Here is a 16,138-nt window from a genome sequence, read left to right on the forward strand (position 1 = left end):
CAAGCCCATCGATTAGGAGTTTATTTACAGAGTAACTGAGATGCAGGCAAGCAAAACCAAAGCTTCCTAAATAATTAGCTTTTAATAAGCAGCTCCTGAGGTCAGATACCAGTTCTGTCTTTGGGCAATGTGCAGCCACAGTACGGTTGCATCCTCGCTGCAGTTCAAGTGACCCCAAAGGGATTTTAGCTTTTTTTTTTTTTCACTGATAACCCCAACTGCACAGCAGGTTCATGTGCCAATGTCCTTCAGATATCAACTTACTGACTCATGGGATTTCTCTGTGTTGGCAGACAATCCCAAAGCAAATACCATTTCCCCGTGTTTCAGGCATACGATTTCCTTGCAGACTTCTTCAGCACAACCAGCTCCATTGCTCCAGCAGGTACTCCTGCCAGTCAGTCCAAGGTTTGGGCTACAGACACTGCAGATTTCACTGTGGTGAAAACAACTTTTTATCATTCATTTTTTCCACCAATATCCTTTATGAAGACTTTTAACAGCATTTTCTCTTTTGAATAACACAAAGAGGTAAGTATTTGCATTTTTCATAACCAGGAAAGAGCAATCTCAAGCTACCCAGATAACAAGCCATTTCTGTTGCAAGTTTGTGGTTGATCTGTAAATCAGAGCACTAGATGCCTTCGGCAAACTGTATTTTCTTCCAGATAGGTTAGCAAACTTTCTGCAGACAGAAAGCAGAGGCCAATTTAAAAGCTGGCACCCCAAGAACTGGGAGGGAAGCAAGGGGGAGAAGACACATAGGCACCAAATCTCTGGGGAATTCCCCTGCACTCTGGAGGTTTGTCCCATTTCCACACTGCAAAGGTCCTTGGGGTAAATCAGTCATCACACTTCCCTCAATTGCCTTCCCAAACATCCAGCATGTTTTGATAAATATACCTCTCTCAAAGTCATACCCCACAGATACACCACGGACACGTTACTTACTCCCTTCAAAAATTTCAGTCTAAGACTGGTGTGTTTCTCATTACTGCTCATAGCAGGAATGAGCAATACTGGATAAATTAATTTGTAATTGGAAAAGTGACTCAGAGATGAACAGAGGCATTGAGTCCTGGGAGGATACATGTTAATGACTTTGGCTTCCAGGAGGAAAGTATGTTAGAAAATTATAATTAGAAAAAAAATTGTGCAAGAGGGGTAGAGCCATGTGCATATATTTAAAAGGCTGAGATGAATACTAAAATGGTGTAATTTCCTCCCAGTTTATTAAAAATAGATGGGAACATAGGACTATTGACCCTGTACAACAGTATATCTCCCATATGCTTGTAGGAAGGAAGAGGGGAAACCCCCACCCCAAGAGTCCCCTCGCAGCTGGGACCACTGCCCCAGAGGCAGCGGGCAGAAGGGGCTGGGGGGGAGGGGGTGGCAGCACCTTCCCTGCTTCTCACGTGGCAGCCCCCAAGAGAACGTAGAGGAATCCATGGTGTGTCATTTCTTCCCCCCATCCACGGTCCAGCTCATGTGCCATTGCAACACCACACCCCTTGGCCGTACATCGAAGTATTTGGGGTTGCAATCATTTTGGCATTTGAACTACAATAAACTAGGGATAGGCAAATTCCTCAAACCGGTACAACTACTGTTCTGAGGTAATGCTAAATTTCTTCAGAAGAGAAAACCATCAGGCTCCAGGTTTTTCAAGGCTCTCAAATAATTCAAGTCACCCTTCATTATAAATACTTGATTCCTTAGCTTTGTAATGAGAAAGATGCAGCTGTGAAACTTTTTGTAATACATACCAGAGACTGTTTTAAAAATACATTTTTAAATACTATTTTTCTCTGTGGGAAGTATCTGCTTGTGGTTGTGTGTGGGGAGAGGCTATGGCTTTATTCCATTTGATATTTACCCCATTGCTTTGGAGTAAATGGAGTAATATTTACTCCACTGCTCTGCAGTTCTTTTCTTGCAGCTTGACACTGAAGAGCATCAAATGACCAATCTTGAGAGAGAAACTAAGGATAAGCTGTGGTACAGATATTAGAAGGGTAGTTTTAGGCTACACTAGCAACTTTAATTACTTCAAGTACTACAAAACTAACAGTCAAACCTTCTTTGAAGCAGCAGTGAAAGCACCAGTCAACCTACGACAACTTGAAAGGATTGGAAGCACTGACCTTGGGAACTCAATTAAGGCAGATGGAATTCATTAAATAGTAGCTGAAAGAAACTAATTTTCATTCATGTGTCCTTTAGTTTAAGTGTGAAAATTCCCACTGATTATACTTGCTCACATTTTAAGCATGTGCAAATGCTTCCAGTACCCAAATTCCAACCTGTGCTCCATCCTCGTAATGGCATACTGAATACACGTATGAGAAAAGCACCCAGAGACTTCCATCCTATCCCAAAAGGCAAGAAAGGGAGGCTACATGTGGCAAAAATAAAAATTCTTATGACTGACAACGTACTGCCACAAAATACAGAGAATCTTAGCCCATGACAGCCCTCCAGCTTCTGGGTCTGAATGTAGCACATAGGCACTTATCTGCTACCAAAACAGATTAATGACCTTTCCCAGACTTCAAAATTAATATATAAATATACATCAGACTAACAAATATCACACATATAATACAGAAATGCAATCTGGTCACATATTGCACTATTATGGGAAAACTTGTGCTGCAGGAAGCACATACAATAGCAAAGCCCTTCAGATGTCAAAAGTTATCCCCAGAGCCTGGAATGCCCCTCACTGCCATTCTTACTTAAAACACTACTGCTTTGCTCTGCAGCTTTTTGCTGGCAATAAAAGCCAGCAGAGCCCCAACAGTACAAGAACAGACGTCTTAAATCACACTGAATGTCAAAAATCTGGTTCAGTGAGAAGCGAGCCAGCACATTGGCACAAAATTGCTTCTTGCAGTCTCCTCATGCAGCAGTGGGTCCTCACATCAATTACACGAGGGGAATTGTTCCAGTTTCTGCACCAGGCAAGGCCTTATTCAGGTTTGCAAATGGAAACAGTTTCTGTAGCACTACAGGATTTCTAAAGCGTATCTGCATATTTGCTTCAGTAAAAGGGCCTTAAAATATTAATAATGCAGCAAAATCACACTGAGTTACGACCCTCATGACTGCCAACTAGAACTCAGAGTATGAAGCTATGAAGTTGTGTGTCAAGCACTCTACGCATTCGATGTATGGCTGATATGGCTGATTTTCTTTTTTTCTTTTTTTTTTTTTTTAAATACATATAAAATTTCCATAAGTTTACTTCATTGCTCTTCTCATCAATTATGCCATTTCCTGGTTACTTTTCCTGATGCTTGTTAAGTTTGTTGTTACCCTTTGACGAACGAACAAGCACCAAGTGCTGCTCTCAGTGGAGTAAACACCTTCTGACTTCAAAGGAAAATCTGTTCTTAAGGGCTGTGATCTTGGAAACTGCTGTAATCTGCTCTGTCAGATCACTATCTTCATGCATCAGAGCAAAAGGTACATTAACAAATAACTATAGAGCAAATTTTTACCTTGAAGTTAAGTGGGATGGGGGGGGGGGGCAGGGAGGAGGCGTGGACAGGGACTCTCCAGAGCACACTTTGAGCAAGCAAACTCTGAATGACTCCTGTTGTGTTTCTCTTGCGCACAGGGTCAGACCAATTTCACCGACTCCATGCTTCCACAAACATAGCAGTTCTCAACCCTGTACTGAGAAATCCCTGCTGCCTCAGCTCTCCTTGGAAGCAGAATGTAAAGTGTTTCTGGTTTTTGCTGATAGAGAAGAGCTTTGAAATGCAACTTCATCACAACAAAAAACCTCAAGCAAGAAAGTACTCAGGCATTCCCAACTGCTTTGGGGAGTTTGGAGTGATTAAGCTAAAGATGCAGTATGGGGCTCTTGTAACAGATACAGCTGTATTCGCCTCTGTATTGTTTGTACCAGAGAAAAATGCAAAATTGTGCAGAGCAAAAAATCTGCCCGCACATACATTTCCTTATGCTGAAAGCAGTGTGCATGTGCTCCTACACGTATTTGTTGTACACCACCTCTTTCTCTTTTAAGTAGCTGAAAATCCATTTACAGTCATATCCCTCTCCCCACCCTTAAAAAAATCTTCTCACTGTGTTACCAACCTCAGCTTCATCTGCTCCAGCAAACCATAAGGCTGACCTTTCCTGGACCCACTTTAAGAACTTTTCTGTATTTATTTATCGTTCTTTCTCTGAGCAACTCCCTTGTGACCACCCACTCACCGTTACAGCTGGGTACAGCAGGGCATTTAAGGCCTCAGTTAACAGAAGGGTGTTCTGGCAAATCACACTTCACAAAAACAAAGTATGACTTCAGGTGATGGTATCAGCTCAGCTGCTATTTATTTGTGTATCAGCTTTTCCAAAGATGCTTTATTGCTTACAGTGGAAGATTACCAACTAAAGCATACACATAACACTGAGGCTACAGAAATATCCAATACAGATCTACAGAAACCATCTGCTCACAACACAGGATGGACAGCAGATGATGATGGGATTAGACCACTACGCACAGGTTTCATAAAGGAAAAACATACTCATGACCTTCACCATCTCTTTCCAACCCCCCAGAGACCTTCCAGGGCAGGGAAAGGTGCAGTAGGGTGAAACACAACCCCTCAGCGGTGCAGGGGACCCTGGGTGCCTGCAGGGACCATGAAATGCAGCCTGGCCATTAACACTTGTAGGGTGACTGGAGTCAGTCACAAAGGGGGGAGCAGGGGACAACACAAGCTTAATTTTAATATTAGTAGCTATATCAGAAAACAAAATGAATTGAAGTTAAAGCTGTTTCCTGTATTGTCCATCTTACGGCAAACAGCAAGGAAAATAGTTGATTTCTTGACATACCACTTCCTTGTTCACACATACCACCAAGGCTACTCATTTGCCTTTTTTTTTTTCACTACAATGAAAAAAGTACATTCTTTGCCACATACGATAGCGCTGTATATAGTACCATCATTAAGTTTCATTATTAAATAAGAGAGCAAAATTAACACAATGAATAAATGAGAATTCTACTGGTTTGAGTGTATACAGGCAGGAGGACATCAGAAGACAAGGGACTGGCATGCAGAGCTGGATGAAACTTTCACCATGAAACCTGGAGCACCACACCTGCACCAAAGCCCAGCTTCCAGACGCAGGTGTCCTTATGTAGCCCAGACCCACCCACACTCACTCATTCTGTCCTTGCTTGCATTACACACCTTGAGGTCTGGAGAGACCTCCTTCCTTTCTTGTAGGACACAGCTAGGGGAGGACATGATTTTATTGGTCTGGCACAGAGGGCCTATTTGAGGTTCATATTAGTGAGAAGAGCAACCCAGATGTTGGCACTGTTGTAATATGGGTTGTATGGAGCACCCCACCCCCCCAGCCAACCCCACCCAGTGTCCCAGCAGAACCTGGGTAGGATCAACGAGAAGTCAATCCAACAATGACTCCATAGGTTTCATTTATGAATACACACCCATTTTGTCGCTTTTTGTTGGCACGCCTCACCAGTACCTGCAGTCAGATCACTACATGCAAAGCAGCTGCTCCCAGCTACAGCTGTGTCACCTCCACATGGTGGCAGAACCAAAATGGTTCAGACCGAGAGGCACTGTGTCTACCCCCCGGGCCACAGGGAGAGCTCAGACCTGGACACAAGCTCAATATGGAAGCTCAGAGGCAATGGCCCATTTCATGTGTGAGGTGAGCTCAAAGACACCTCAAGCTTCAAAGCTTATTGAGCAAGACTACAGAAGTCTTGAAATCACGGGGCAGAAAAAGCACTCCACACACCTGGCATCTCTGGAGCCACTGTAGACCTGCAGAGCTAGAGACCAGCTGAACACAGAGCTCAAACCTGCTGCCAGGACACATCACTTTTTTTATGCTGCTGCATGTACCTAAAACTGGCTTTTAATAAAATATAGCCTACTTTCACACACATTATTTTTATTTTCTTTTGAGAATGGAAATGAGTGCTACAAATGCTAGTATCAGTTTCACCATTCAGGGCCCTAGCATTTATTTTTTGTCTTTCAGTTTTAAAGCAGGAGTCAGATACTCCACATTTTAACAGGTTAGATTTATAGACCCGAAGCGGTCTAGGGCCAGAGCAGTACAAGGTAACCACCTGCTGAGGGCTCCGTGTTAATTACTAAGGCTTGGCACAGGTGATAACACACACCAGAGAGCTCTTTTGGAGCAGGATTAGCATAAGCTTGGCTCATTTAATCACCTTGTTACAAGGACCCTCTTCTGAGGTTCTCCTGCTCCAACAGAATGGGACATGCAGAAGAATTAACACTACTGACCATTTTTGTGTCCCCTGTGCCAAAGGGGATAGAAGCTCATCCTCCCATTTGCCTTGATGCCACACAGCAGGCACAGCCACAGGGGCCAGTGGGAGCACGCAGGGAGAGGAGGACTGCTGGTACAGCAGAGCCAACATGTCGTCCATCCTCCTTCAGTGTGCCTATTCACACCACTGAGAACTGTCATCTTTTCTTTCATGTGCTAATAGCCATGACCCCACGAATCCTCCCAAATCTACCTTCTCAGAGAGGACATAGAGATAACCTCCGCTATGTTTATAGAGTAACAAACCCAGATGGAGATTTTGAAAGCTCCTGTTAGTCTGTTAGAGCAAACTACTTTCCACCCCAGGAGCTTCACAAATCCACAGGAGGTTTTAGAATTCCGTGAAACTGTAAACTGCACATCCCCATGCCAAAATTTTAACTTTTTTCTGACATGCAGAACAGCCATCAGCATCTACTGAAAAGGGGTTTGTCACAGGTTTGAAATGGTGTTGGCTCGTGGAAGTGCCTTGCTACTGTTTTTGTAAAGGATGCCAGGGCCAGGCAGGAAAAGCACTGCAAGGTATTTGCATGACTAGAAATAAAGACATTCCAAATTGGTTTTGCTCCCAGAAATGCAGCTTTCAGTGTGCACTGACCTTCAAAACCAGCAGCATGCTCAGAGCTGGCATGGAGACAGCAAGCCAAGTTCACTGTTTTTTGGGAAGTATTTGTTTCTGTTTGAAGAGGTCTAACTAAACTTCTGCTAGAAGTTACTTGCACCAAACCAAGCCACAAAAGATGGAGTGTGAAAGCTGGCCCCTGCGAGGGCTCCTTCCGTTTTCAGCGGAGATGTCATGAGGGTGCTGTGTTTGCAATCCTCCAGTATCATCCTCTGCAAGAAGCCCTCTATACCTAACTCTAGAGCAGCAGACAAGTTGTGCATGACATGAGCTGTGCATTACAAACTCCAGGAGACTCCAGGTCTCCCTCGGTTGTGTTATTGGGATTATCGGTCAGTCTTATGTATTGAACCCATTTTCCATACCTTTCAAGACAGGCTGCTAAGCAGCTCATTGAGTTTAGTTCAAGAAGAAAAGAATCCATTTGCTTACAGAGCAGAGAGGGTCACTTAACAGTTTTCCTTCAACTGAATTCTAAAAACAAACTAGAGACAAGCACATCCTCTTCCTTGCAAGTTCTGTCTTCAAAAAGACACCTAGAGTGAGGTACAAAGCCAGCTGGTTCACAGCCTGCTCCCAGCATTTTCTGGTGGGCTCATTAGTTCCAGGTGATGCCATGCTGAACATGGTGACTGCAGGTGGCTCCCTTGTCAGGACACCAGGTTAGTATGCCCATGCCCCCTCAAGCTCTTTCCCACTTTAATCTCCCCTGTAAATGCACCAGGGCATTTCCATCCCTGTGACATTGTTTCTGAAGCATTTGCTAGGATAAGCTATATATGGCCATGCGCACAAATTATCTGCTCCAAAATGAAGCCTGGTGCTTCTGCACTGTGCCTTTTATCATCACTTGAAGCAAGTGAACGCGTTTCTCTGCCAGAGCGGTACAATGCACAAGTGAAAACAAGCACCCAGTGCTGGGCAAGAGTGTCAGACTTCAAGGTACACAACAGAGAAGAATAAGCCATCTTGCTTGTACCCACACCTTTAGTTGGGTGCACATGCAGAAAACAAAAGGAATATGTGGCTGGAGTGGTTACTGTTTAGCTCTAGGAAGTGCCAGAATGTGATTTTTTTAACAACCACTGTTGATACACTAGTGTCTTGCTGGATCTAGTCCCCACTTAAGCACTCTATTCTTAGGGAGGTGAGGGAGAGTGTGTTGACTCAGGTGCATACAATTTGAATATCTGGGACTTTTCTCCCTTTTCCCCCCTGCCCGTTAGGGAAAGCAAAACAAAAACAACAACAACAAAAAAAACAACAAACCACAGGCAGTTTTGTCAGCCTAGACAATGAAAGCTCTCCTTCAAAGACAATGAAATCCAATGTTCCACTGCCAGTAACATACTGTCATTGCTTTTACATTGCCCAAACATTTCCTCATCCAATCATGAGCCCTTGACAGCTGCATTACCACCTCTGGGCTCCAGTCTTACCAGATAACCTCTCTATGCCCATGCCCCTGGCTCGCTAGTGCACCTAAAGACAAAGAGGAAGAAACAGTTTCCAGCTGGAGTGTCAGATCAAGACCAGTCTTCGTTCCATATTGCATGTTAATATATTTAAGACTAGACTCTTGTAAAATGGGTATATTTATAGTATGGAGAAAAAACCCTCTCACTTCCTAATGTGTTAACATAATGAATCAGGTTCTACTGCCTTGTCTAAATAAATTATAATCTTTTATTATCACAAGTCCTATCAAAGGTCTATATTTCCTCCAGAAACTGTCTCTGGTTTTAGAATTCTAGGTCTTTAAAGCTATTTTTAAGATCTGGAACAGGTTTTCAAAATGGCAAGCAAGGACCAATATGTGCTCTCAAGAGCCCACACTCAGAAATAAGATATCTTGACAGTGTTTATCAACAAATCCACTGTATTCTAAAATATAGTTTTTGCCAGTTAATCAGCACACTGGCAGAAACACGTGGAATACTGGATAACGCAGTTTAAACTTGAAGTCAAGACAATTCAGGGGCGATGTCTCTCTGAAACTAAGCTAGAGTTCCCGTCACCTTCCCTTTCAGTACTTCAAAGACTGTAGCTTCTGCAAGTGCTATAGATTAGTTTATACTGCAGGGAGGAGTTACGAAGTTATGACTAAGGAAGAGTATTTCTAAGCAATATTCAGAAACAGAAATAACACCACAATCAAGAGGAGAGATCTTTCCTACAGCAAAACCTAAAATAATCCTTTCAATCATCTCCTGCCCAGACTTGCTGACCTTCCCCCACACCTTTCCCGTATCATTATGAAGCATCTTTCCCAGGACTTAGATCTTCAGTGGCTAACTGGAAAGGGCAGTGTTGCCCTCTTCCTGCTTTGCACATGGATAGAAAGCTGTTCACGGTCTGGAAATAGTTAGAGTCTGCAGGAGGGATAACACTTTCGTTACAGTCTAGCTATTACTGCCCACCAACTTAAAACTTGGCTCTTCTAAATACCAGACTTGTCATCGCTTGCATTTGATATTAGATTTGGATCTTTGCAGCCAAAAAGAAAAAATAAAAAGGAGGGTTAACACTGGCCTATTTTAAGCTCTGTCAAAATTCCTGTAAAACTCTGTTTAGACTGTAAATGAATCTCATGTTGGATCTAGCTAAAACTGTTAGCATAATGTTTGAAATTTCACACCCAGTGCAACACTATTGCCTGTAAGTAACTGAGGGCTCTGAAAGACCCTGGGGAGCCAGTTTGACATTTTGTCTTCTTGCAGGAGCACTGCAGAGGAGAAGGTGGTTTGAGAGACCCCCAGGTGAAGAGCAGGCAGACTGTGCTTGCTTCCCAGAGCTGTGCTTGCTCCCCTGCAGCAACGTACCATCCATCTACTACATGGCCCAAGCTGAGGAAGGTGGCTGGTCCCATCACCCCAACTGGGGAGAGGGAGGAAAAAAGCACGGTGAGAAATAACAAATGAGACAGCCTAGGAAAAAAGGCAGAAGCTATTCAAATCCTAACTAAACACATACTAAGGCAGCAAATTGCTGTGGCAGACAACACCTTGATCCAAGGGCCAGAGATAGGACCATCAAAAACTAAGAGTGGAGATGGAGAGAAGTTTGCTATGGCTCTCCCAAACAACCTCTGCTGGCTTTTCCTCCATTCGCTCTCTCTTTCCCTAAGGGTGAAAATGAATCCTTAACAGGACACAGCTGCTCACGGGCTTCATTGCATTCTTGTCCTAGCGCCCCTGAGCAGTAGCGTAAGGACCTGAATTTTTTTTACATATATACATGACATGACATACAATTTGTAAACACTGACAGATCGAACCCATCCCTACAGATGGGTGTGCAGAAAGCCAGCCTCAGAGCTGGAAAAAGCTCCGCAGCGGCCCTCTCACCAAGATGGGGCAAGAGCTGTGGACTTACTGAAACAAGAAGGTGAGCAATTCCCCTCCCACCTCTGTCTGTGCTGGTGCAAGGCTGGTACAAGTCCCTAGGGCCATGGAGCAATGACATTTACACTGTTTTCACCAACGCAAGAACAGACCAATGACTTAACAGGATTTATTCAAAACAGGAAGAAGAAAAGGCTTTTACAGACATCATGAAACACATCAGTATGGAAGAGGATAGGGAAAGTGTTCTCACTGATGTAAAGAGATTGTAGAGCTACTACTTCCACCATGCCGCTACAGGACAGAAAAGCTGCCTTTTTCAACTCTGCCTGTGTTTCAGCATGAGAAGCAAAGCACACTCTCCCTCCCCACCACTCATGAAGCACGGGGGCAATGCATTCATCTGCTCCCCACCTATTCAGAACACACGCAGCAACTGAGAGATTACCTCAGTCTGGAACTCATCTGGCCAGCAGCTACGTGCCACTTCCATTACCAGAGATGAGTCAGCAAGTAATTTGCCAGTAATTGCAAAGGTAGACCAGCACAGAGCTGGAAAGAGGTACCGAGTTCTCCCACTTGTGCCTTGGATCACCTTCCCCAAAATATTTTTTAAATAAGGCTTCTGTACCAAGGACAGCACTGTACTGGAGAAGTAAATAGTCACTAAAATTCATTTTAAGTGATTAAAAAAAAGTAAAAACATTAAAAAGTCTTGCAAGAATCATTGAATTGTGAATTGCCTCCCTCTTCCTTTGCCAGAAATGCCACCTAAATAATTTCAGAGGTCTTACAATTTGAAAGGAAGTTGCCATGATTATTTTACAAACTGTTTATAAAATCAAATATTCTGGACTAAGATTTTAACTTATCAGTACACAGCTTTTACACTGTTTCCATAAATCAGCCCTGCTCCAAGGAGCATCTAGGACGATGGGAACAAGTTTTGAATCACTTTCTTTGTTTCTCAATGGACCAGACTTTTGGTTGTCATAACCACTTTGAAGCAAACCAAACTATATTCAGCATCTGATCCTGACTTGTGCAATCTCTGCTTAGAAAGCCTCTCCTGCGTCTCCCAAATACATAATTGGTTGAGATGAAGACAGAGATATCCACCTGCTGCACGAGCCTGGCTCCACTGGGAGCCAATTTATTGCAGTGGCTCATGCAGATACCGTGTGGACATACCACAATGTATTAACACCGCCTAACAGCTGGGAGAAGTTAGGCAACAAAGTCCTAAGAGCAATTGTTGCAACATGGAAGAGCTGTCAAAACACACCAGTGCTTAGACCTAACAAATATGACAACCCTGATTTAAAAAGTGCTTTGACAGTCAAGAAAAATTCCCAAACACACTAAAAACTCATCTGCTAGCAATGCACGTTTCGGAAGCCCGGCAAAGTAACTTTCCCATAAGTATAGATGTCCTCATCTGTGCCCTGGTTTATATGCTTCACCAAGTTTTTCTCAAACAGGAGGGGGTGGTAAGCTCCCATGGTACAGGCACGGTCGTGAAACTTCTGGTAATAATGGCAAATGTCAGTCTGCCGTTTGGAAGGGAGAAATTCGTACACATGCACTTCATCACAGAGTGTCATCATGATCACGATGCCTAGGGAGGGAAAGAAAGCAGACATCCCTGTGTCAAACCAGAGAACCAATTAAACATTCCAGCAGGACAGGCAGTCAGCAAGGAGCATCCAAGCTCCAAGGGGAAGGATTTCCCTTCTGAACTTTGAGACAAGAAGGGGGGAAAACATGTCTGGCCAAAAGGGGCTGTTTTCTGAATCCCCCTCTTGCAAAGCCTATGATTGACTTGATTACAGCAGATTGTTTCAGCAGTAGCCACGCCAAAAGGCCGATTTTTAAGAGCACTACAATTCTCCATGACCTTCGTGGAAACGTGGGCATCTGCCAACCGTGCACTACTATTAGCTGATCCAAACAGCCCATCTCAAACCTGCTTGGGTAAGCAGTAATAAGATCTTCATCTTGCCCCACCTGCCTCTTGTGAATGTAGGGGATATCAAAGTGACTGTGCCTGGAGATGGCTTGCAAAGACTGAACAGCCTCTGCTCTTCAGGCTCCCCCAGCTTCCCCGCAGCAGACCAGTGCTGCCCTCCTGTGTCTTCTGACAGACACATGAACCACTTGAGGACATTCACACCAGTGCTGGGCACAGATCTGTCAGCTCTGGCCAGATCAGAAGTAAGCCATAGTTATTGGCCACCTTTCTTTCAAGTGCAAGAAATAGCAAGAATATACTAGGGAAACAGAACCAATGTATAATATCACAGAAAATCCATTCCATATCTGAGGTGTCAGGGACCATGCATGATCAAAGGAACACAGGTTACAAGACATTAGAAGAACCCATTCTGTGAAACCACTTGTTTAACTTCAGGGCATTTGAATCACGTTTTCATCCACCTTTTCAAATGACAATTTTAATTCATGATTAGGCCCTCCACGAAACGTAGAGCTGCAAATTGAGACTTGTCTGTGCCCCTGAGTCTGGCAAGGTTACTTGTTTTACAAAGCAGGTAACTTTGTCCAGTGTTAAGCCACAGAGGAATTTGCCGTCTGACATGGCCCAAACTTCAAACACCTAACTCCAGTTAACAACTATTTTGCTCTTGTCATTGACTATGCTGCTATGCAGTTGTTCTGCATATATCCCAGCAGTGATGTAACAGGGCTGGGCAAGAGCAAGGTTGGGGAAGAAAACTAGACGTTTGAGTGACAAAAATAAGAAGTGACTGTTTACACAGAGGGAGAAGGGTGCCTGTGTCCCAGCAGTGATGGGAGCAGAGGAAAGGCTGAAGCCATTCAGCACTTGGGCATCCACGTGGCAAACAAGACCATACATCTACGCTGTGATTTCAAATATATGTGAATTTCCTGAGAAGTTCACTCCTTTTTATTCAGCTGGTCTGAGATCTGCTCTCCAATAAGCAGGAAAAGCTTTGCAACAGCAGAATGTAAAATGAGCCCCTTTGCTGAGAGGCTGGATTTAGCATGCTGACAAACAAGGTGTTAGCATGCTGAATCAGGGGGAACATGACCAAACTTTTCAGGGCAACTATTCAGTCTGACCATCCCCAGACCCGCAGTAGATCTTCAGCTATATATATTTTTCTTCCATATTTATATATGGAAAGCATAGCAGGCAAGCGCTTAAATTTCATTTGCGGTAAACAGATTTATTTGCCTGACAAGATCTTAGCCCACAGGAGCCATATCCTTCCTCTCGCATCCCATAGGAACTGCTCTGGCACTAGAAGCTAGAAATCCTAGAGAACATCTCGATGTTGCAACCTGCTCTCCTGTTTCCACATGGAACCAGGCCATGTTTGTAACTGCTGTTTCAGAGGGGTGCTACGAACCACTTTAACACAACTGAGCTGCTGTTTTAAAGACAGGAAGCTTAAATTTTGGCATAAGACAAACACTGTAAAAGCAACTCTGATAAGCAACATAAATCTGTAGCTGTCTTGGAAAAAGGCATCATGGAGAGTTCCTGCAAAACAAACAAGAAGTTTAGAGGGCAATTATCTTACCAAGCATTCCTGACGATGGTGGATTAGGCTGAATATGCTCCAGGGAATTCTCCTGCAGAATGTCCCAGAGTTGCCACTGCATTTTTGGATTCAGGATATAGAAGGGCTGCTCCGGATGTGTGCTACGATATGATTTATAGCTTTCAAAAAAGTTATAGTCTGGTTTTCTGTACCACTGGAAAACAGAAACAAGAAGTCAGACTCTATTTCTAGCCCACTCTTTCCCATAACCAATGGGAAACGAGGATGAGTGAATCTACTGCTGCCAGGGGTAAAAGGTCCTGCTATACCTACACACACTCACCCTCTGTCCCCCACCACCTCACCTGCCCTTTGGGTTGCTGTGGTGACTTGACTCAGTGAATAGAGCAGGAAAAAACCCAAGTCTCCTCTCTTCGGCAGTGAAGGACCGTTTAACGAGATCAATCATCTTGTCTAATTTCATTCTTCACCCCCCCAGTAGCATATGATGTTGAGAAGTCTGCCTTAAATGTTACAGAACCAAACCCCTCTGCATGCTGAAGTACAAAGCATCCTATTCTGCAGGCAAGTGTCCTCAGCACACCCTCCTAAAACAGGCTGAGCTGATTTGCATCCTAAAACTTCCCATTTCAGTAAAAACACTCCCAGTCCATTCATAATGCATCAAGTATATCTCATGTCTGAGTGGTGGTTGAAATATCCAAGCATCGAGCATCAGTAAATCTTACAGCAACTGTCAGAAAGAGGAGATCATCCTCTGATGAGATGACAACTGCTGTGGCCAGTAGTGACCTCCTCTCTGCAGCCCATGGGAAAGTAGAGGTAGTGACCCATTACACTTGGCCTAAGGCCCTCCACAGGGATCAGGAACAGGATCAGGATCAGTTTCGCTAGGAGCACCCATGCATGGGATACTCTCAGAAGTACATACTGATATATACATAATGGAGAGATAAACAAGAATGGCCTTAAAATAAGTGATTGCCTACAATAGGAGGAAATAGGTTAACAAATGTACTTCAAAGCATATGAATCTGATTTTATTTATGGAAAACTCACCCTTACCTCATGAATTTCTGCATGATATGGTGCTGGATCCCAGACAATTAAGATTCCAGTGTTATATAGCACTTCCCTCAGGAACTGCTGCTCCTCAACAGTAACAAGCTTGAATATCAACAAAAAATACAATAATATATGGTATGCTGTGAGAATTAGCAGACAGCCAAGCCATCAAACATACCTGAATACAGCCACAGCCAACCCACTGCTGGTAATTGAGCATGCCCCACTGCACGCAGGCAAGGAGACAACCCCCAGCAATGCCCTTCCAACACCTACCCCAGTACTATCTAGCAGCAAAGGATTTAGTGGAGGGTCACAAGAAAAATTACCATTAGGCTTTACAAGGTTTTCTCTATCCACCTTAAGTAATAAAACAAGGACAGGACCTACAGAGTGACCGTGGATTAATTGCTGGAGGTGACTTAGAAATTAAACTTATGTTTTTAGAAAAGGTGCTGCATTGAAGAAGCTTTCAAGATGAAGTGCAGCTGATACATGAGCAATCCATAGCATGGAAGTTCTGTAGTAACCTTAGATGTTGGCAATGCCAGGAGAACTTGGTGTACTGACTCTAAGAGGAGTTGTCTGGAGGGTGGAACGGTGTGGAGGCATCACAGCCAGTCTCTGTGATAAATGGGAACTCAAGGTACCATGGAGCTGGTACGCTGCATACTTGCAGCCAACAGTCTGTCATACTTTTGACAAAACGCTGTCCTTATGGTGAACTCTGCTCATTATAATATCATTATAATAGCAAAACACACCTCCATCCCAAAAGTTACCCACCCCTAAGGTGCGACCACCCTCACTGGGCAAGTGCTTTGAATTTTCCTAGTCTACACCTTTAAAAGTAAAGCGAGGAAATTTTATACCAGCCATAATAAAGATACGTATGACTAGAGTCACTCAAGCTCCACCTGAAAGATAAAGAAATAGTATAAAATGTGTGAAGAGAAAGAGGGTGTTATGGAAGATACCACTCTGACTTCTGGGACCAGTCAACAGGCTGAGCCTCTCTTCCCCCAAACTGGGATGCCTTTGGGTAAGACTGGAAACCTCTATAGAGTCACTTTAAATATCTAATGTATTAGAGTTGCTTTGCTTCATATTAGAGTCGCTTCATATTTGTTTTGCGTAAATCTCTAAGGCATTGGAGTCACTGCATAAATCTCCACTGTATAGAGGCGCGTAAA

The 16,138-nt window shown here is 43.6% G+C and overlaps 1 protein-coding gene across 11 annotated transcripts in view; it reads right to left on the reverse strand.

Annotated features, from left to right (window-relative positions):
- The window catches only part of ST6GAL1 (ST6 beta-galactoside alpha-2,6-sialyltransferase 1), an 86,845-nt gene that overhangs the window by 26,464 nt on the left and 44,243 nt on the right, over positions 1–16,138 (reverse strand). For 10 of the 11 annotated variants that reach the window (XM_075099321.1, XM_075099313.1, XM_075099315.1 and 7 more), the window contains 3 exons: positions 14,946–15,047; positions 13,899–14,073; positions 10,488–11,950 (listed from right to left, as the gene is read on the reverse strand). In XM_075099321.1, coding sequence (XP_074955422.1) covers positions 11,709–11,950; positions 13,899–14,073; positions 14,946–15,047 — 519 coding nt within the window. In that variant the 3' untranslated portion in view covers positions 10,488–11,708. Of the gene's footprint in view, positions 1–10,487; positions 11,951–13,898; positions 14,074–14,945; positions 15,048–16,138 lie in introns of those variants that run through there. The other variant, XM_075099319.1, reaches the window with a different exon arrangement.

Source organism: Phalacrocorax aristotelis, chromosome 7 (assembly GCF_949628215.1).
Source record: "Phalacrocorax aristotelis chromosome 7, bGulAri2.1, whole genome shotgun sequence".
Lineage (NCBI taxonomy): Eukaryota > Metazoa > Chordata > Aves > Suliformes > Phalacrocoracidae > Phalacrocorax > Phalacrocorax aristotelis.